Source organism: Microcaecilia unicolor, chromosome 3, assembly GCF_901765095.1.
Source record: "Microcaecilia unicolor chromosome 3, aMicUni1.1, whole genome shotgun sequence".
NCBI classification, from domain to species: Eukaryota; Metazoa; Chordata; class Amphibia; order Gymnophiona; family Siphonopidae; genus Microcaecilia; species Microcaecilia unicolor.
This window is the reverse complement of record NC_044033.1, coordinates 33,945,029-33,967,020: the sequence shown is the minus strand read 5'-3', so window position 1 is coordinate 33,967,020 and position 21,992 is coordinate 33,945,029. Positions and strand designations below refer to the sequence as shown.

Below are 21,992 nucleotides of genomic sequence, written 5' to 3'. Positions count from 1 at the left end.
GCGACTCGCGCTGAAGAGGAGACTTTCTTCCCACTTTGCCGGCCCAGACTCGTGAGTGCGGGAGACTCCGGACTTGGCAGGTCTGGATGAGCGGGCCTCGGGCCTGGAGGGAAAGTGGCTACGTTTGGGGGGGGGGGAGGCAATGCAGCATGGGCGGGAAAGGTCACAGCTGGGCTGGGGAGGCTTAGCCTCCCCAAGCCTCTTATACGGGGCGCCTATGCAGCATCAGTGAAAGCGGAGCGCTGCCGACGTTTACCTTCCCTTCGCGCTCTTGGTTCCCTCAGTGTCCGCCTTCTTCTGACGTCAGAAGAAGGCGGGACACTGAGAGAACCAATGAGTGCAAGGGAAGGGAGACGTCGGCAGCGCTTTCACTGACGTTGCTGCGACCAGGTAAAAAGATTTAAAGGCCTCGCGGGGCGAGAGTAAGCACCGCGGCGGCGCCCTCCAGAGGTGGGCGCCCCCCTGCGGCGCTTACCCCGCTTACCGCATCGGCACGGCCCTGAGCCAGGGTACAATTAGACTACATAAAGCAAGTAAACCATAACATTTTCTAGTACAGCCATCTCTCAAACAACTCGGCTACGCAGTTAACTAAAATGCTTAATGCTTTGATAATGTGGTCTTCTAAGTAAAAAGACTACAACTAGCTTTGCAATTAACACAGGGGGAACAATGTAGCTATGTAACAATTTCTACCTTTAAACCAGCAATCAAAATTTTACAGTTAAATCAGATTAAATAATCAAACATATAAACGGTGAGTGACCGAACTCACTCGCAAATGCGCAGTAGAGACTTCCCTCTCTGTCCCGCCCCCGCGTCAATACGTGATGACGGGGCGGGACAGAGAGGGAAACTGCGCCCCCCCCCCGAGATCCCCGCCACTGGTAAACCCCCCCCCCCCCACCCGGCCCGGACCCTCTGATTGCAATTAATTCAACTTACATCGCCGCAGCACGCAGATCAGCTGAGCTCCGGTCGGCCTTCCTTCCCTGCCTGTGTCCCGCCCTCGCCGACGGTACGTCACACGAGGGCGGGACACAGGCAGAGAAGGAAGGCCAGGCCGACGGGAGCTCAGCTGATCTGCATGCTGCGGCGATGTAAGTTGAATTAATAGCGAACAGAGGGCCCGGGCCGGGTAGAGGGGTGGCGGCGACCTCGGGGGGGAGGGGGCAGCAGCGACCTCGGGGGGGGAGGGGGCAGCAGCGACCTCGGAGGGGGGGGGGACCTTGGAAAACCCCCATTCCAATAGTAGCCCATTTTAACGGGCTCAACGGCTAGTATTTTATAGTTAAGGCACTGAACATTTCTGTGAAGGCATGTAGTCAATTAAATCAGGTTGCAAACCTTAATCATGTTAGGTAAAGTTAGGCAGCAATCATGTTGTACATTTACATCAGCTAAGAAAATATTTAGACACAATCCTCCCACAGTTGTTGTTTTGACAGGTCCGGGATGTCAAAAAAATAAAAATAAAAGCCCTGACCTGTCAAACAGGAGGACACCCACCTCCTTTATATGGTATAGTAAAGCCCATTAGAAATCTGTGGTAAACAAGGGAATATCAGATAAGAAAAACAGACTAAGAGGCATATGTTCAAAGCACTTAGACTTACCGAGTTACGTGGAGGGGCATATGACATCTAAGCCCAACTTTAGATGTTTTGCTAAGAACATCCAAAGTGGGGAATATAGCCATTTTCAAAAAAGAAAAAAACGTCATTTTTTTTTTTTTTTCGAAAATGGCTATTTGCTAGATATTTTTTATGCTCTGTGAGTTTGTTTTTGGTCCACTTTTGAAAAAAAAAAAAAAAAACCATCATCCAAGTGAAAAACACACAAATTCAAGCCATTGGTATGTAGGAAGAGCCAGCAATCTTAGTAGACTGGCCACACAGACTTCCCAGAAGAGCAATGGAGCACCCTACGGGGCACTTCAGTGGACTTCAAATAAATGCTCCCAGGTACACATCTCACCGTTGCTCCCTTGTCTGCGGAGCCCCCCTAAAATCTACCCAAAATCCACTACCCCCAACTATACACCACTACAATAGCCCTTATGAGTGAAGGGAGTACCTATTTGTGGGTACAGTGGGTTTCTGGTAAGTTTTGGAGGGCTCAGTTTGCACCATAACAGGTAGGAGGAGCTATGGGCCTGGGTCCACCCATCTGCAGTACACTACATCCACCATTACACTACTCCACTACTCCAAGGACCCGCATGCTGCTGTAATGGACCAGAGTATAACATCTGAGGCTGGCAAGTAATCTTTTTAATCACATTTTTTGGGGGTGGGAGGGGGGTCAGTGACCACTGGGGAAGTAAGCGGAGGTCATCCCTGATTCCCTCCAGTGGTTAACTGGTCATTTTGGGCACCTTTTTGTGCCTTATTCGTTATAAGAACAGGTCTAGTTCAAAATGTCTTAGTTTTAGTCAGACCCTTAAACACACCCCCTTGAGATTTGAACACACTTCCGACGGACTTCATAGAAAAACATCTAAACATTGATTTTGAAAATACCAATTTGGACTTTTTGTGAGAAAAACATCCAAATGCAGATTTATGCCACTTTTTGGACGTTTCTCTCTCTTTTGAAAAATGAGCCCCATAGTAACTTATGGAACTCTGCAAGTCTAAGTGCTTTGAAAATGAGCCCCTAAATATGCAATGACCAAGGTAAAAGGATTAAAAAAAATTCTCGGATACCTAGGCGTTTGATAGTTGAGACTCAGAAACGGTGAACGATGCACAAAGGGGAATCTGGGACGCTCATCTGCATACAATTCTCTTTGTGCATTGCTCGCTGTTTACGAGTCGCTACATTTTACCGAGGCTGCAGTATTTTATGCCTGCCTTTGTGCATTTGGCCCTATTTTATTTTTGTTACATTTGTACCCCACGCTTTCCCACCCATGGCAGGCTCAGTGCGACTTACATGGGGCAATGGAGGGTTAAGTGACTTGCCCAGAGTCACAAGGAGCTGCCTGTGCCTGAAGTGAGAATCGAACTCAGTTCCTCAGGACCAAAGTCCACCACCCTAACCACTAGGCCAGTCCTCCACTGTTGCTACTATTTGAGATTCTACATGGAATGTTGCTATTCCACTAGCAACATTCCATGTAGAAGTCGGCCCTTGCAGATCACCAATGTGGCCGCGCAGGCTTCTACATGGAATGTTGCTAGTGGAATAGCAACATTCCATGTAGAATGTCCAATAGTAGCAACATTCCATGTAGAATCTCCAATAGTATCTATTTTATTTTTGTTACCCTGCGCTTTCCCACTCATGGCAGGCTCAATGCGGCTTACATGGGGCAATGGAGGGTTAAGTGACTTGCCCAGAGTCACAAGGAGCTGCCTGTGCCTGAAGTGGGAATCGAACTCAGTTCCTCAGTTCCCCAGGACCAAAGTCCACCACCCTAACCACTAGGCCACTCCTCATGTTTAAACAACACTGTTCACAATCTAGTTCCTCTCCAAGTGTCTTCTCTGGTTGATTTAGCTTTCTTGGTATCAATATGCCATGCATATACTTTCAACAAAAAATCTTGCGGACTTAACTACTTTCTCTTAACCCTGTACCTTTCCGCCCCTCGTGTCACTTTCCATTTATTGTAATTTCCTGTTTGTTAACTAAATGTTGTAAGCCACATTGAGCCTGCCAGTGGTGGGAAACTGTGGGGGTATAAATGATATAAATAAATATGAATGAGATACATTTGCATACAATGGAGACGGTGCATGGAAATCTCACACGTATTCATTGTGGATATCTTGAAAATCAGACTGCCTTGGGGTTCCCCCCCCCCACAAAGACTGGGTTGAGAAACCCTGCGGAGAGTGGTGGGTTGATGGTATACCTTAAGGCAGTGCTTCTCAGCACAATCCACAGGGCACACCCATCCAGTCATGTTTTTCAGGATATCCACAATGAATACGCAGGAGATAGATTTGCATATCAAGGAGGCAGTGAATGCAAATCTATCTCCTGCATATTCATCGTGGATATCCTGAAAAACATGACTGGATTGGTGTGCCCCAAGGACTGGATTAAGAAGCACTACCTTAAAGGATTGCTCCTCCAGCCACCAAACTAGCAATGATTCAGAGAGGGGGAAAGGGTTTGAAGATATAAGGGGGAAAAAAAAAAGAACGTGTTTTTTTTAAATATTACAATGAAAAAAAGGCATGCATTAATTTGGAATATCATGCACAATCAAAGAAGGGTGAAATATGAAATAAGAGGCGGCAAGAAAAATTCCACTCCTTTGGAAGCTGATCTTATTCTCTCTCAGTTTTTGATAAAAGGCCAAAGCAGTGCATGGAAGCCGACAGGATCATGCATTACCCAATGACTAATAATTGTTCCTCCTGTCTATTTGCCAACATTAAATTTATAACTAATAAAGAGCACAGTTTAATGGTGTATCCCATTAAATGAAGTTAGATAAGATCACCTTCTTACATCATTAAGTGCATAAGCTCAGAATATCAATCACACTATACATTTACTTGAAGACAATGTATAAAAATGCTACAGCATTGAGCCTTGGTCCCCTGCCTAGACTTTGGTTCAGGCTGTAAAATGAAGGAAAAACTTACAGGCCTGGGTGACTCTTGCTTGAACTCCCAGTGTTGGAGCACTGAAGGGAACAACAGGAAACACAAAGGTGGGGGTCTAAAGGACAGAGTGACATTGTGGTCAGCAACATGGTGGGAAAGGAAAGGTATAGCCAGATGTAGGGTCTTGCTTAAGATTTGTGGTCAAGCGAGCTAAAGACGAAAACATGTTTACAAGATAAAAGCTACTCATTAGCATAAGCCAATCAGTGGTAACCATGACAATAGCATAGATCCAATCAGGTATATCTACTGTCATATTATCCATATCCTGAGTGCACCTATAAAAATCAGTGTATTTCCTGGTTTAAGTTAGAGAGGGGCCATGGTTGCTTTCTCTCTCCAGGGAAAACCAATACACTCCAATAGAATTGGCAAATTACCCAATTGCTTTTCCCTGAATACCCTTGAGTGGTAAGTTATATCACCTAAGACCCAGATAGCACCTGCTTGCAGCTGGAGAATTACCTTCCTGTAGCCGATTGATTGTACATGCCATTTGTATATCCTTTGGTGTCTTTGGGTGAGTGAATAAATTCATAATCTTTAGAATTATAGTGTCTCTCCTTGTCTTCTCTAATATTCGTTAATAATCTCTTGGGTTGGTTAAGGAATGGTAATTAATATTCTATTTAGAGATGTAGTCAGATTTGAGGTCCAATCAGCCTTCTTCTGAGGTTCTCACCGCTACTGGACAGCTGAGCTCCAGTACCGGGCAGAACCTAGGGGTCTCTGAACCCCATATTAAAACAACAATTATTCCACATATTGATCACAGCATCATCCCAAGACTAGTCACGAAAATATCTGAGATTCAACAATTACATTTTTATTCGTTTTATTAGTCAAGTTTAATGTAGACACGAAGACCGAGCTTTAACTGAAAACTTCTGAAAGGATGATGATTTCTGGTCAAAGACCCCTGCATTTGCTTTTCAAATGCACACATCTGGGACCATAACTCTGGTAGAATCAAGGAAACTGCCCCAGATCTCATGCTGCACTGCTTTCTGGTTTTACAATCCTCTCAAGCCAACAGGACAGCAGCACTTCTCTGTATATTTCTAAAACACTAACATGGGTATGTCACGCACAACTAGGGGTTAGATCCCACCATTTTTCAAGACGGCAGCAAGAGGAAACACTGAACTCCTCACCAGACCAGGAAAGTACTAATTGTCCAGAGGGGGTAACAAAGTATGGAAGTTTTCTGGTCAAGGGCCTCCCTGTGCCAGGTACCCTTGTCCAGACAGCCTTGGGAATGGAGTTGCAACAAGGCCCACTTGGGCCTCAAATCCTCTGAAATGGTCAGATGACCATCAGCTGAAGTAAAGATTCAGAGTCAAAATATTATTATTATTATTATGTTATTATTATTATTTTATTTAACATTAAGGGAAATTCCTGACTCAATGGTAGAGGCTGATAGAATTTTAGTTTCAGTTTTGGCACCAACACCGGCTCCAAACTGAGATTCAGCCATGTTTTGGTTTCAGCTGAAAATGCTAGTGCACTTTCAGCTGAAACCAAAACTGACAAAAAGTGCCACCCTCCCATCACCCATAGCCCCCCACCCCCAGGCCTGTGTTAGAAGCCCTAGTGGTCTAGTGGCTTAGTCAGAGCAGGAGTGATCCCCAGTCACTACTACTTAACATTTCTAAAGCGCTACTAGGGTTACGCAGCGCTGTACAATTTAATATAGAAGGACAGTCCCTGCTCAAGGAACTTACAATCTAAAGGACAAATGTACAGTCAGTCAAGTAGGGGCAGTCAAATTGGGGCAGTCTAGATTTCCTGAAGGTATAAAGGTTAGGTGCCGAAAGCAACATTGAAGAGGTGGGCTTTGAGCAAGGATTTGAAGATGGTTAGGGAGGGGGCTTGGCGTAAGGGCTCAGGAAGTTTATTCCAAGCAAAGGGTGAAGCGAGGCAGAAAGGGCGGAGCCTGGAGTTGGCGGTGGTGGAGAATGGTACTGAGAGGAGGGATTTGTCCTGTGAGCGGAGGTTACAGGTAGGAGCATAAGGGGAGATAAAGGTAGAGAGGTAATTAGGGGCTGCAGATTGAGTGCATTTGTAGGTAAGAAGGAGAAGCTTGAATTGAATGCGGTACCTGATCGGAAGCCAGTGAAGTGACTTGAGGAGAGGGGTGATATGAGCATATCGGTCTAGGCGGAAGATAAGACGCGCAGCAGAGTTCTGAACAGATTGAAGGAGGGATAGATGGTTAAGTGGGAGGCCAGTGAGGAGTAGGTTGCAGTAGTCAAGGCGAGAGGTAATGAGAGCGTGGATGAGAGTTCGGGTGGTGTGCTCAGAGAGGAAAGTCACTCCTGCCCATGCTGGCTCCACATTCAAAATGACTGCTAGGACTGGAAATGACTCCTGCCCCAACTAGGCCATTAGATCACCAGGGCTTCTAATGTAGGCCTGGGGCTACAAGTGGTTCGAGGGCAGTGCTTTGGTTCCGAGGGGATGGTATGCCATGCTGCTTTCGGATTTAAACTCTGAGGTGAATTTCAGCTGAAAACAAAAATCCCAGTTTTGGTCGCCCTCTATACAACTGGTATGCATATGACTTGCATGCTGACCATGTTACTGGTTAGCATGATTGCTTTAGTGTGGATTTTTCAACACTAAAACCCTTACTGAATCAGGACAAAGTACCTGCATATAACGTGTACATTTAATAGTGCTACAGAAATGATAATTAGTAGTACAGTAAGATTAGTGCAACAAAATCAAAATGAAATTGCTCCATTAGAGCAGTGTTTCCCAAGTGGAGGAGTGGCCTAGTGGTTAGAGTGGTGGACTTTGGTCCTGGGGAACTGGGTTCGATTCCCACTGCAGGCAAGTCACTTAACCCTCCATTGCCCCATGTAAGCCGCATTGAGCCTGCCACATTGAGCCTGCCATGAGTGGGAAAGCGCAGGGTACAAATGTAACAAAAATAAAATAGATACTATTGGAGGTTCTACATGGAATGTTGCTACTATTGGACATTCTACATGGAATGTTGCTATTCCACTAGCAACATTCCGTGTAGAAGGCTGCGCAGGCTTCTGTTACTGTGAGTCTGACGTCCTGCACGTATGTGCAGGACGTCAGACTCACAGAAGCAGAAGCCTGCGCGTCCACATTGGTGATCTGCAAGGGCCGACTTCTACATGGAATGTTGCTAGTGGAATATTCCATGTAGAATCTCAAATAGTAGCAACAGTAGCAACAGTGGAGGAGTGGCCTAGTGGTTAGGGTGGTGGACTTTGGTCCTGGGGAACTGAGGAACTGAGTTCGATTCCCACTTCAGGCACAGGCAGCTCCTTGTGACTCTGGGCAAGTCACTTAACCCTCCACTGCCCCAGGTACAAATAAGTACCTGTATATAATATGTAAGCCGCATTGAACCTGCTATGAGTGGGAAAGCGCAGGGTACAAATGTAATAAAATAAAAATAATAAAAAAGTCTGGTCCTGGAGTACTCCTTGTCAGTCAGGTTTTCAGGATATTCACAATGAATATGCATGAAAGATTTGCATGTAATGGAGGAAATATATGCAAATCAAGTTCACGTATATTCATTGTGGATATCCTGAAAACCTGACTGGAAAGGGGTACTCCAGGACTGGACTTGGGGGAACACTGAATTAGAGGGTAGTGCAGCTTATTACATTGGTTCCTTTGTTGTTTAAGGCTGCTCCAGGGACAATACATTGGAACCTGTGTACACAAGCATGCATATGAACATTTTCTTGTTTAAATCCACAAAAATGGTCTCTCCCCATCTACTGTGATAAAAAAAAAATGAGCTTAGGATTTCTGTAACACTACATTTGTTGCTTGCAATTGTGAAGCAAAACCAATGAACCTTTTACATCTAAAATCCTGCTAATTCTAGACGGAATTTTCCCTACTGTCTCTTTGAGGAACACATAGCCTGTTTGATTACAAATGCATGAGACAGATGTGCTTACATTCCACACCATATATCCCCAGTGTGTGCAAATCTATCTCACGCATAATTGTTGGGACAATTCTGAAAAGCCACCAGCTAGGTCTGCCTCCCAGAAAGAGTTTGGTAACACTCGAACAGTTTTTTTATTTTTTTGGAGAATGTTTTTCTCCTCATCATAGAAACCTGGTGACGTCAAGAGATGGTCAGGTCTGACCACAGAGTTACAAATATTGTTATGTAACTGAGGAACTGAGTTCGATTCCCACTTCAGGCACAGGCAGCTCCTTGTGACTCTGGGCAAGTCACTTAACCCTCCATTGCCCCAGGTAAGCCGCATTGAGCCTGCCATGAGTGGGAAAGCGCAGGGTACAAATGTAACAAAAATAAAATAGGTATTATTGGAGATTCTACATGGAATGTTGCTCTACATGGAATGTTGCTACTATTGGACATTCTACATGGAATGTTGCTACTATTGGAGATTCTACATGGAATGTTGCTATTCCACTAGCAACATTCCATGTAGAAGGCTGTGCAGGCTTCTGTTTCTGTGAGTCTGACGTCCTGCACGTACGTGCAGGACATCAGACTCGCAGAAGCCTGCGCGGCCACATTGGTGATCTGCAAGTGCCGACTTCTACATGGAATGTTGCCAGTGGGACTCTGGGCAAGTCACTTAACCCTCCATTGCCCCATGTAAGCCGTATTGAGCCTGCCATGAGTGGGAAAGCGCAGGGTACAAATGTAACAAAAATAAAATAGATACTATTGGAGGTTCTACAAGGAATGTTGCTACTATTGGAGATTCTACATGGAATGTTGCTATTCCACTAGCAACATTCCATGTAGAAGGCTGCGCAGGCTTCTGTTTCTGTGAGTCTGACGTCCTGCACGTACGTGCAGGACGTCAGACTCACAGAAGCAGAAGCCTGCGCGGCCAAATTGGTGATCTGCAAGGGCCGACTTCTACATCGAATGTTGGAATAGCAACATTCCATGAAGAATCTCAAATAGTAGCAAAAGTGGAGGAGTGGCCTAGTGGTTAGAGTGGTGGACTTTGGTCCTGGGGAACTGAGTTCGATTCCCACTTCAGGCACAGGCAGCTCCTTGTGACTCTGGGCAAGTCACTTAACCCTCCATTGCCCCATGTAAGCCGCATTGAGCCTGCCATGAGTGGGAAAGCGCGGGGTACAAATGTAACTAAAATAAAAAAAAATAAAATCCAAATAGACGTGTTACTCGATATCATCTTACAAACCACTGTTTGTTATTTTAGTTTTGCATTGGCCAAGTGGAAAAATTTAAATATAAAACTTTTATGTAAAAAAAAAAAAAAAACCAATAGATTAAATGAATAGCAGATCTCCAATGAAGACACTTCAGAAGTGCTGTATAAAACATAAGAACAGCCATACTGGGTCAGACCAATGGTCCATCTAGCCTAGTATCCTGTTTTCCAAACAGTGGCCAAGCCGGGTCACAAGTACCTGGCAGAAACCCAAATCGTGGCAACATTCCATGCTACAAATCCCAGGGCAAAAAGTTGCATCCCCAATGTCTGTCTCAACAGCAGTAAATAAAAGTACCTGTTTGTACTGCAGGGACTGTAAAACAAACTGTGTGCTGGCCAGTTCCATCAGCCAAGCACATATTAACCTATTACAAAAACTTTTGAGGATTTTCCCTTTTTGCATTCTCAAAGAACTGAAATATCGTTTCTATTGGATTTTCCTTCTCCCAGATTCTACTTAAGAACAGTTCAACTCTGGTTCTACTGTCTGCTGAAAACCAATTAGAAGCTGTGTCAGTAAATCATGCAGTCTGGCTTCAACTCCTTCTGGACCAAACTCCCAACTACATAATAACAGGATATGTAACAGCAAATTCTTTTCAATTAACTTTGAATTTACTGAGCCTAATTAAAGCGTGCCAAACACTGCAAAAGTTATAGCCACAACAGACTTAAAAAGCCTGGTGAAAGAAAGCAACGAGCTTGGCGATCTGACAGACAAAATAGCACTAGAATGTAATATGTAGTTGTTATTCATCCTGTTGGAAAGGCAGCATATGCCGAAGTCATATTAATTACAGTTCCGTCCTGATATCCAAGCGCATGCCGACAGTACTGATCCGCACTTGATCTAATGTCAGTATTACAAGCTGTAATAAATTAAAGAACCTAATTGTGACTTCATCAGGGATACGGTGATTTGTCAAAGAGCCAGGGACAACAGAAAAGAGAAAGGACACAGTGTGCCAGTGTCCTACTTACGCTACAGTCTCATCAGGCCTGTGTGGCCTTTAACAGTCTTATTATGGACATGCCCCACCTCACTCAAAAGAGTCGGTGTAATTACTTTGCGCGTCAACTGCCTTTTAGAAAAAAATAAATAATGCTTAAGCCAGGAAATGTGACATCCTTTATTCTTTCCAAACCAACCCCTCCCCCCCACACACACACACACTTACCACCACCCCACAAATTCCGCTCAATCTGAATACCCCCCCCCCATACACACACAAAACTTTGTCCATACACTAGGGGCGTAGCCAGACCTTACAGTGGGAGGGGCCAGAGCAGGAGGCTGGGGCCATATTTTGAATGCTGCCCCGCCACCACACTCCCCCACGCCTCGCCTCGCTTCGACTCACCCCCCCCCCCACCGCCTCGCACCTCCTCGCACCCCCCCCCACCTCCCAAAATACCTTTGCTGGCGGGGGTCCCCAACCCCCACCAGCCAAAGCCTTCCTTCAGCGCCATCTCCGGCGCAGCTGCGTTCCTGCCCTGTTCTTCTTGCTCCTCCTGTCCTGTGCACGCTGACGCTCCTTCTCAGTTTCACATAGCGGAGCGTCAGCGTGCACAGGACAGGAGGAGCAAGAAGAGCAGGGCAGGAACGTGGCTGCGCCGGAGACGGCGCTGAAGAAGGCTTCGGCTGGCGGGGGTTGGGGACCCTCGCCAGCCAAACCAGCAGCACGGATATAATTTTCGGGGGCCCAGGTCCCCGTTGCCCCCCTATACCTATGCCCCTGCCACACACAAAAGCAAATGGGTTGGAAAGAAGCCATGCGCTCTGTATGCTTTCCCCACTTCTTTATTCTCACGTGTTAAGATAACCTCCAACACAAAAAGGACAAGAAACAAGCATTTGAATTACCTTCATATTTTTCCAGCGTTTGGACAACAGTAGGTAGCTGGTTGATGGCCTGATATAGTCTGTAACAGTCCTGCAAGTTTGCAGTTTGCCTCTGAAGCTTTTTTGCCAGACGGTTGAAGTCTGGGAAACGGCGAAGGAGGTCTTCCTGAAGACACTGTCTCAGCTCCGCATCTACCACAAAGGCCTCTACCAAGTTTAACCTAGACAAGAACACGGAAACGGTGAAATGTTTATTACCCAGCGGTCCACAGTGCAGTGACAAACTGTGATGAAATAGAGTTAAGGCAAACCCCTTCGTTAGTACGATATAAAATTTGATGCCTATAAAATCATATGTAAGATTTTCATTTGCTTTAAATTCCCACTTTTGTTTCATAGAAGCAAAGTCAAATTGAGGTTTCAGTTCCCAATATCTCACACGAGACTTTACTTCTGGGGGGGGGGTGTCAAAATTTGGTTTTGACTTAAACATAAAAGCACAATTTCTTTCATTTTAATTTCATTTTCTCCTCTCGCAGTCTGCTCATTCCTTCCCCAAATGGCATGCCCAAACAACTCACAAGACGCTCAATTGGCACACGAAATTGAGGAGCAACTCGGAAGTGCAACCTTAGCATTATTCGCTGGCCGGCAAAGACCACCACCTTCCTTCTCATGCAAGCAACACTACAGTATCCTTACACCTGACCAGCTCCAGACAGTAGAAGATCTGGGTACCGACAGATGGTAACCTAAAATTCATATGCAAAGCTTGTAAACGGCTGTGCTTCTTGGAGGAGAGGGTGGGGGGAACCACTTGTTACTGCCACTACTACTTATTTCTATACCACTACTAGACGTACGCAGCTCTGTACACTAAATACATAAGAGACCGTCTCTGTTCGACACCAGTAGAACTAGAGGACATGAATTGAGGTTGCAGGGGGGGCAGACTCAGGAGTAATGTTAGGAAGTATTTTTTCACGGAGAGGGTGGTGGATACGTGGAATGCCCTCCCGCGGGAGGTGGCGGAGATGAAAACGGTAATGGAATTCAACCATGCGTGGGATAAACACAAAGGAATCCTATTTAGAAGGAATGGATCTATGGAATCTTAGCGGACATTGGGTGGCGACGCCGGTATTTGGAGAATAAAACCAGTGCAGGGCAGACTTCTACGGTCTGTGCGCTGAGAAAGGTAGGGACAAATCAAACTCGGATCAAACATATAAATGGCAAGTGACTGACTCACCTGCAAATGCGCAGTAGAGACTTCTCTCTCTGTCCCACCCTCGCGTCAAGACGTGATGACGTCAGAGGGCGGAACAGAGAGGGAAACGGAGTCGGACTGCCGGACGCTGCCGCTGGAGCCTGGAAACGACCATCGCACACACCAACCTCCACCTTCCCCACCCCCATCCCCGCTGCTCCCGCCCCCCTCTATATCGGGCCCCCTGCACTGACCTGACAGCGCCTCTCACCTCCGTGTGGAAGCGCTGCAGGCAGCAGCAGAGCGATCTGCTGCTGCCTGCAGCGCTTTCACACGGAGGAGAGAGGCGCTGTCAGTTCAGTGCAGGGGGCCCGGCACGGAGGGGGGAGGGAGCGGCGGCGAGGAGGGTAGCTGGAAATCTCGCCCGTTAACGGGCTTAACGGCTAGTATACATATAAAGTATTACATACCATGTAAAATGAGTTTATCTTGTTGGGCAGACTGAATGGACCGTTCAGGTCTTTATCTGCCGTCATTTACTATGCTGCTATCTTACAGATTCTACAGCACTGAGCTGGAAATGGTCATATCTCTCACTGATTTTTGCAATGTGCAGATATAAAAGAATAGCTACACCGAAGAAGTCATAAGGTAGTATGTTTCATCCAATGGAAAATATGTAAAAACCAACACTGCTGTGCCAGAAAAAATACATTTGGAGCCTGACCCTCACAGAATGAAGAAATTATGATCACCTTGAAAAAATGTCTATTTCCACAGATAAGCTTGATGCAAGAAAAATCTGACAGTGTGATAAAGGAGAAAAAGCACAAGAACAGTTAGTATAGATGCGTTAGTACCAAGTGACTCTTCCGCACTATGTGTGGAAGAAAGAAGATTCCGAAGATTGCTAAGAAATGCGATCAGAAACTAGAGGGCCCTTTTACTAAGCCACGTGTCTATGCACGCCCAACTCATGCCAAAATGGAGTTACCGCACGGCTACCGCGTGGCTCTTGCTGTAATTTCATTTTTGGCACGCGGCCGAAAGATAAATTTTTATTTTCTGCCGCTCGTATCGGACGTGCACCAAAGTGGCATTTGGCGTGCGTAGGTCATTACCACCCGGTTACCGCGTGAGACTTTACCGCTAGGTCAACGGCTGGCGGTAAGGTCTCAGACCCAAAATGGACGCGTGGCAATTTTGATTCTGCCGCACGTCCATTTTCGGCAAATATTAATATGATTCTGCTCGCACCCAAAACCCAAGCCTACACTACTGCAGGCCATTTTTCAGCGCACCTTAGTAAAAGGACCCCTAAGAAAATATGGTAGACGGATACAGAAATTCTCATTCGACACCAATGGCCTGATAAACATGAATTTCCAAGCACTTCTTGATATGCTGCCTATGCATACCCACAGAAAGTGGCTCTCTGCACTATGCAAATACTGAACAGCACTAGAAGTGAATCAGAGATTGAGATTATCAACTTTCTCTGGCATAGAGGAGAGGGGAGGCTCGTTCCAGACATGGTATTCCAAAAATTAGCCCAAACTCCCTATGGGGCTGCCCAAATTAGTTATAAAATAAAAATAAGTTCTCAGCACTGGCGATTAAAAACATGCTCCCAAAGCAATAGAGCACAGTCAGAAACTGTCAAAAGAATAAATACATTATGATGGGGACTAATTCTACAGCACCAAAAGTTATGAATACTACAAAGATGACATACCAACAAATCCACACAAACATGAAAGAACAAGGATCCTGTAATTTATTTTCCTGGAATGGCAAAGCAATTCTAAACAGACTGCAATGCAGAGATACTATTCCTACTGCAGGCAGCAAAATATCAGGCTAGGCTGCAGCAGCCGTGTATACAAAGGTTATTTACCTTTCTCCAAAAAGAAAACTAATAATTTAGTCCTACTCTCTTCCTATTTTTGAGACAGTTCTGAATTCCCAATAGCATATTCCTCTTATCCCATGACTGTTTTGTTCCAGGAATCTCCGAGGATGCACTCTGAAAAAGCAGATACACGACTAACCAGCTCACCTCCATCCAGGTTTAACACTACCTTCGATAAACCTAAAAGATATCCACAATGAAAATACATGAAATATATTTGCATATACTGGTCTTCACTGTATATAGCTTTCTCTCATGCACATTCACTGTGGATAGCGGGAAGCACTATTCCAGCTACTTGTTCTGGAAGCTTTTGGGAAGATACACCGCGCAGGCACATCCTTTTACACTTACCGCTGCCACATGGGACCTCCTCAGTCCAAGTGTAAAGGAATACGCCTCTTTGGAAGGGTAAAGTGGTTTGATTTATGTCTTGCTGTTCTTAGACAACACCTACTATAGGTAAGTAGCTTTTCTGTGAGGAAAGGTAGGACTAATAAATCCTTACTCATAATACTCATTAGCTACAGGCAGCCTGGAACCAAAAAAGTGAAAAGCCTGAGGGGGGTGCTGGTGGGGAGTTGGACTATAAACCGCAAATTGATTCTGGAAGATTATCTGTATAAATCTACTGGCACGACAGATGAAAATGTAATGACAGAAATCCAGGTCACAGCCCTGGAAATCTCTTCTATGGCAGCTGACCTATGTTGCAGTCACAGCTCTGACATTATGAGCAGTGACACATCCCTCTAGAGTCAACCCAGCCTTTGGGCATAATTGAATGGTGGGGAAGTTGCTGCTTCTCAAACTCCAGCGCCCTTTGGACTCAACCTTCTTATTTGATAGGACATACAGATGAGAATGTGGGGGAAGAGCCCTCCCATATTCTCATCTGAACCTCCTATTCTATTCTGTGAATGGGCACTGTCACAGCATCCTGGGGGGGGGGGGGGGGGGGGGGAGATGACAAGGACTTGAATACCCAACTGTTCTGCCCTGGGATCTTCCTCTATCTCTAACTGAAATGGGATGGCCTGAGCTATCTCCTGGACAAAATCAGTAAGACAGCACTTCAGGTCATTTGTCTCTCTTATGTGGTGGGTAGGGATCTTAAACTCTCTGGTTCCTCTTCAGAATCACAAGAGCGCTCCAACTCAGACTCATGAAGAGCTCTGATGTTGATCTAGGTCTATGCCTCTCTCACACTGCTGATCGCTGGGTCAGACATCCTGTGGTGTCAAGACACTGAGGATGCCCAGTATGTCAGCAAAGCTTCTTCCCCTGAAGCACTGGAAATAGATACTGGTGCAGCTGATCTGAACTCTGAGCCCCTCTGAGGCTTAAGTATGAAGACATCTCTTTCAGGCAGAGCATAAGTGTGAAGTACTGGCTGGATTGTGTCTGTTTCCATCATCAATGATGTTGAAGCAGCAGAGTATTAAGCAAAGAACTCCATCTGTTCTTCAAAGGTCACCAAAGAAATGGGCATTATGGTAGGAGAGGCGAGATCATCCCGAGTCACCTGGGGTGTATCGGAACCATGGTCTCAGGTCCACAAAGACTACTGCAGAGGATTAGCTGACCTTGCAACAAGGGTACTTCGAATGAAACAGTGACCTCTGTGCCATGCTTTGATGGGGAGAAATGCCGAGACATCTTAGCCTCCGCCCAATGTCCTACATCATGTTCCCTCATCACCAGTGAAGATTAGGACAAATCCTTCCTCTTCTGATGGTAATCAGGCGATGAGTACTTCCAGTGGACCCTAACAATGCTTGATGTCAAGGGTGATCAAGACACTCTCGATGTTGATGCATCCTCAGTTTCTAATGCAGCTCCTGAACCCATGAGGACTGACGTTTCTAATGCTAATATAGATGAACCAGTTTTATCACTGAAAAGCTTCTCATTCCAACAGTCTTCTTTAATACAGAAGTTCACATCAGCTTAATAAAAATAAAAAAAAAAGTAATGTTAAAGCTGTTTTATTTCACGCAACATATGTTTGAAGGTCAATGAAGACAGCTACATTTAAAAAAAAAATTTCTCTTTACTCATCAAAATCAGGAAGAAGCAAGAAATGGCCTATACGTAAATCCAAAACAAACATAAGAGTAGAGGATAATACATTGACTTCCATGCAAGGAGTGTCCAAACATAAATCTTTATTGTGGCATAAACAAAATACCTGACACAGGCCATGTTTTGGTGGGTATGTCCCAGTGGCGTAGCCAGAAGACAATTTTTGGGTGGGCACTACAACCCCCCCCCCCACACACACACACACACACGCGCGCAGCACATTTAAAATTATCGGCGCTGCCTCCACTCACCTCCCACCATGGTGCTGCCTCCTCTCCTGCACTTCATGGTCTCTGTCTCCCACCCCCGCGGCAGCGCTCTATCGGCACTGCCTGCCTGACAGCTGACAGACGCAGCGGGACGACGTCCTGCTCCGGGTCCTTCCCTCTGCCGCGTGCAATCCACCCTGCGTAAACAGGAAGTTGAATCAATGCGGCAGAGGGAAGGACCCGGAGCAGGAGGACGTCGCGCCGCGTCTGTCAGCTGTCAGGCAGGCAGCGCTGATAGCAAATTGAAAGCGCTGCCGCGAGGGTGGGAGACAGAGACCGCGAAGTGCAGGAGAGGAGGCAGCGCTACGGCGGGGGTGGGAGAAGGTGAGGATGGGCCTGAGACAAAACTGGGTGGGCCTGGGCCCATCCAGGCCCACCCGTAGCTACGCCCCTGGTATGCCCGCCTGCCTCAGGGGTCAATACACTGTATAAAGAATACATAAAATATTACATTTTTAAAAAAACATACAAAACCAACAAATATGATGAATATAGAGAACAATGGGTTGCACAAATAAAAGTATAACAATAATATTATGAACCTGAGATATTAAAATATAAATGTCTTAAAACACAAGATCAAACAGTAAAACTGTCAAACTCTAGGAACACTACGTGCAAGAGATTAATATACACCACAAAATTGCATATTAAAAGGGATATCTTAAAAAAAAAAAGGTTTTATTAAAAAAAGGGAGACTGCTACGTTCACTGTCCATGTCAGTGTTTTTTTGGCTTGTTTTTTTTTTTTTTTCTTGTATATTTCCTGTCACTCATGCAGGTATCTTTTTTACTCTTATCGTTTCAGCTGACTATGCCTGATTAAATCAACACAGAGCAGTTTTTACTCCAGGCATTTGACACTGCTTTGCTGTTTTAAGGTGGGTCCCATTATTATTCTCTAGCGCACTTCCATTTTCACTTTTTATTTATGTTTTTGTTTTTTGTCCTTTCCACTTATTTAGGATAATCCCATTTTGACTATTTCAGTGAAAATAGCAATCTCACTTTTTTAATACAAACTTTTTTAAAATACCCCCCGTTGTTTTTTAAGATATCACTTTTTAATATACATTTTTAATATATAGTTTTGTGGTTTATTAATCTCTAGCACGTAATGTTCTGAGAGCTCTGTTTACTAAATCGTGCTGTAGGCTAACACTAGAAAACAACCATAGGAATATAATGGGTGTGCCTATCGTTAGTGTGCGCTACAAAGTTAGCGCGGCTACAGGGCGGCTTAGTAAACAGAGCTCCTAGAGTTTGACAGTTTTACTTTTTGTACCTAGCGTTTTAAGACCTTATTTAAATTTTAATACCTCAGATTCATAATATTATTATTGTTATTATACTTTTGTTATTTGTGCAACCCATTGTTCTCTATATTCATCATGTTTGTTGGTTTTTGTGTTTTTTAATTTGCTCTCAAATTTATATTTTATGTATTCTTTATACAGTGTAAAACCTGCCGAAACATGGTCCTTGTTGGGTCTTTTGTTTGTGCCAGAATAAAGATTTATGTTTGGACACTCCGTACGTGGAAGTCAGAGTGTTATCATCTACTCTTCTGTTTGTTCTTTTTAATCATCACCAGCCTGAAAACAGTCTATAAGAATTTAAGATGTATGACTATATTTGGAACTAGATTTGAGATTTACGTGTAATCAATGCTTCAAATGTATAAAAAAAAATCTGAAATGTTAAATACTGCACATGAAGCTCCCTAAGGTGAAGGGTGTTGGATGGGAGTACCAAATGCAGACACATATATATATACACTCACACACATACACACACATGTACACAGTGTACTCCATTTAAGTGCACGTCGGATAAGCACATGCTCTGTTTAACTGCATGCCGTACTTCAGTCCCGTTGTTTTTGGCGCCATCAATTTCTATGGGGACAAACTTCGGTTTAGCGCACCACTGATAAGTGCAAGATTCGCTTATACGCATGGTTTAAGACCGCTCCTCTGCAGGAAAGACACCGCTCAAGCGCACGCATGGAATATGGAAGCCAATAGGCACATGACAAAGGGGCGGTAAATTTGAAATCTCGTTGGTTAACTGGCACAGGCAGAATAAGCAAAAGAATGTTGTTAGAGTGTACACTGGAGTTGTCGTCACGCAACTGTAAGACTTTAACACTGGCTGAACGAATAGAAGTTCTTAAAAAATTAGAAAACAAAGTCAAGCATCTATTGCTAAAGAATATGGTGTCAATCCCAGTGAAATTTCACATATCTTGAAGCAGAAAGATCAGCTTCTGGAAGACTGGCAAAACAATACAAAAAAAATACAGGAAACGAAAACGGGCGGGAAAAGCTGAGGCAGTAGAAGATGCTCTTCTTCGGTGGTTTTCTCAAGTCAGGAGCAGACAGTTTCCTGTCAGTGGTCCACTGCTTATGGAGAAAGCTAATCAGTTAGCTGAAAGTCTTGGACTAACTGAATTCAAAGCCACTGTTGGATGATTGGAAAGATGGAAGGAGAGGAACAACATAAAATTCAAGAAACAGCATGGTGAAAAATAAGACGCTGATGACTTTGGTGCTGAAAATTGGGTTGTTTCAATTCTTCCTACCATCTTGAACAAGTTTGCACCTCGTGACATTTTCAATGCTGACGAAAACGGTCTTTACTGGCGAGCGATTCCTGATGGAACACTTGCATTCAAACAAGCCGAAACTACAGAAAGTAAAACGTTGAAGGACCAACTGATGATCCTCCTTTGCTGCAATACGGATGGGAGTGAGAAGTTGGAACCCCTCATCATTGGAAAGAGCAAACAGCCCCGTTGCTTCAAGAATGTTAAGCGACTTCCTGTGTCATACGAGGCTAACGCAAATTCATGGATGACTGGGGAAATTTGGAAGCAGTGGCTAAAGAAGTTAGACACTAGAATGCTGGCTTTTTGTTGCTTTGTGATAATTGTGCTACACAAAGTGGTGATGTCAGGCTGTCTAACGTCAAGGTGGTCTTCCTGCACCAAACACTACCTCTCTGATCCAACCTATGGATCAGGGCATAATAGCCAATTTCAAACAACATTATCGGGCTCTTGTGCTACGTCGTCTGATGAGCGTTATGGATGACCAGACTGGCAAGGATAAACGTGCTGTTGAACTGGCTCGTAATCTATCACTTTTGGATTCCCTACATATGCAGAAAGAAGCCTGGAATCATGTTACACAGGCAACCATTGTGAACTGCTACAAGCGGGCAAGCTTTGTTAAGGATGTGGAGCGGACGAAACAGATGCAGCTGTTGCAAATGCGTCAGATGAACAGGCTATTGACTTCCCAGCCAGTGTTACTGAAGAGGAGTTTCATCACTACGTAGCTGTTGATTACGATCTACAAACAGTACTACTACTACTATTTATCATTTCTATAGCGCTACCGGACGTACGAAACGCTTCACACTTGAACATGGAGAGACAGTTCCTGCTCGATAGAGCTTACAATCTAATTATGACAGACAGACAGGAGAAGTAAGGGATAAGGGTTAGGACAGACAGGACATATCAGGGATAGGGGACAGTTGAAGGGTTAGGTTTAGGAGTTAAAAGCAGCATCGAAGAGGTGGGTTTTTAGCTTAGATTTGAAGACGGCCAGAGATGGAGCTCGATGTACGGGCTCAGGAAGTCTATTCCAGGCATATGGTGCAGCAAGATAAAAGGAACGGAGTCTGGAGTTAGAAGTGGAGGAGAAGGGACACTGATGTCGAGATATGCGCCTACACGCAGGCAACAGCTGATGATGAAACAGATGATGAAATGAGCTGCGAGGCACATGTGAACGAAATTCAACCTCCTGTCACTTTTGCAAGAACACTGGAGAGTCTCAACACCATGCGAGCCTATCTGGAGGCCACTGGATGTCAGTGCTATGAGTTTTTACCATCTGGCAGACGTAGTCTATGGAACTCACAGACACAAGAGTGTACAGAGGACTATGACTGATTACTTCAAGTAAGCCTAACGTCAGTTAACGGAGACTGTATAACGTCAGTTAACAGAGTCTATATATACTGTATGTATAATAAACAGTACTGTACATATGTTTATCAGACGTCAAGATTCTTTGGGTCACAACGGTTAAGTGCACGCTCCGGTTAACTGCATGTATTTCTTTGGTCCCAGAACCTTGCACTTAAGCGGATTGACTGTATATATAAACATCATCCTTCATGTGTGTTTCAATAAAAGACAGAGGTTGAAAACCATTGCTCTAAAAAGAACAGTAAGGGAGAAATGTGAAAAGCTCAGATCAGGAAAAAAAAAATTATGGCCCTTTATTCTTAAAGATGAAAGACAGACAATATCACAATCCTCAAATTGTCTTTTCACCAAATGTTATTATCTAATTTTAGGCAGCTCCAGTTCATTCTGTGACAGCATATTCACCTAATCAACATTTAAAGGAAGCCAACATCAAAGATCTCACTAACATATGTTTTCATTAATGCTGCAAGGTGGCCGAGTACAGGAAACGAACTAAATTAAAATGATGGAACAGAAGCAAGATAAAGAAAAGGTATCAACTCCTGTTAATATTAATTTCATTTATCAGCAGGGAGATTCTTACGATTTAAAAATATTTTAAATCCAGAGCTCTGCTTTCATTTCTCTCTCTCTGTCACTGAAACAGTAAAAGGCACTAAGGACAGACAGAGGTGACAGGAGTCAAAACAGACAGAACTGAAACAATTATTAGGATTTATTTACCGCCTTTTTGAAGGAATTCACTCAAGGTGGTATACAGTAAGAACAGATCAAACATGAGCAATAGGCAGTTACAGCAGTAAAAATATTC

At 44.5% G+C, this 21,992-nt stretch overlaps 1 protein-coding gene across 1 annotated transcript in view; it reads right to left on the bottom strand.

The window, feature by feature from the left end:
• The window catches only part of MSH2 (mutS homolog 2), a 239,271-nt gene that overhangs the window by 135,598 nt on the left and 81,681 nt on the right, over nucleotides 1-21,992 (bottom strand). The window contains exon 7 of the mRNA XM_030195824.1: nucleotides 11,721-11,920. Within this exon, the coding sequence (XP_030051684.1) occupies nucleotides 11,721-11,920 (200 nt within the window). The remainder of the gene's footprint in view (nucleotides 1-11,720; nucleotides 11,921-21,992) is intronic.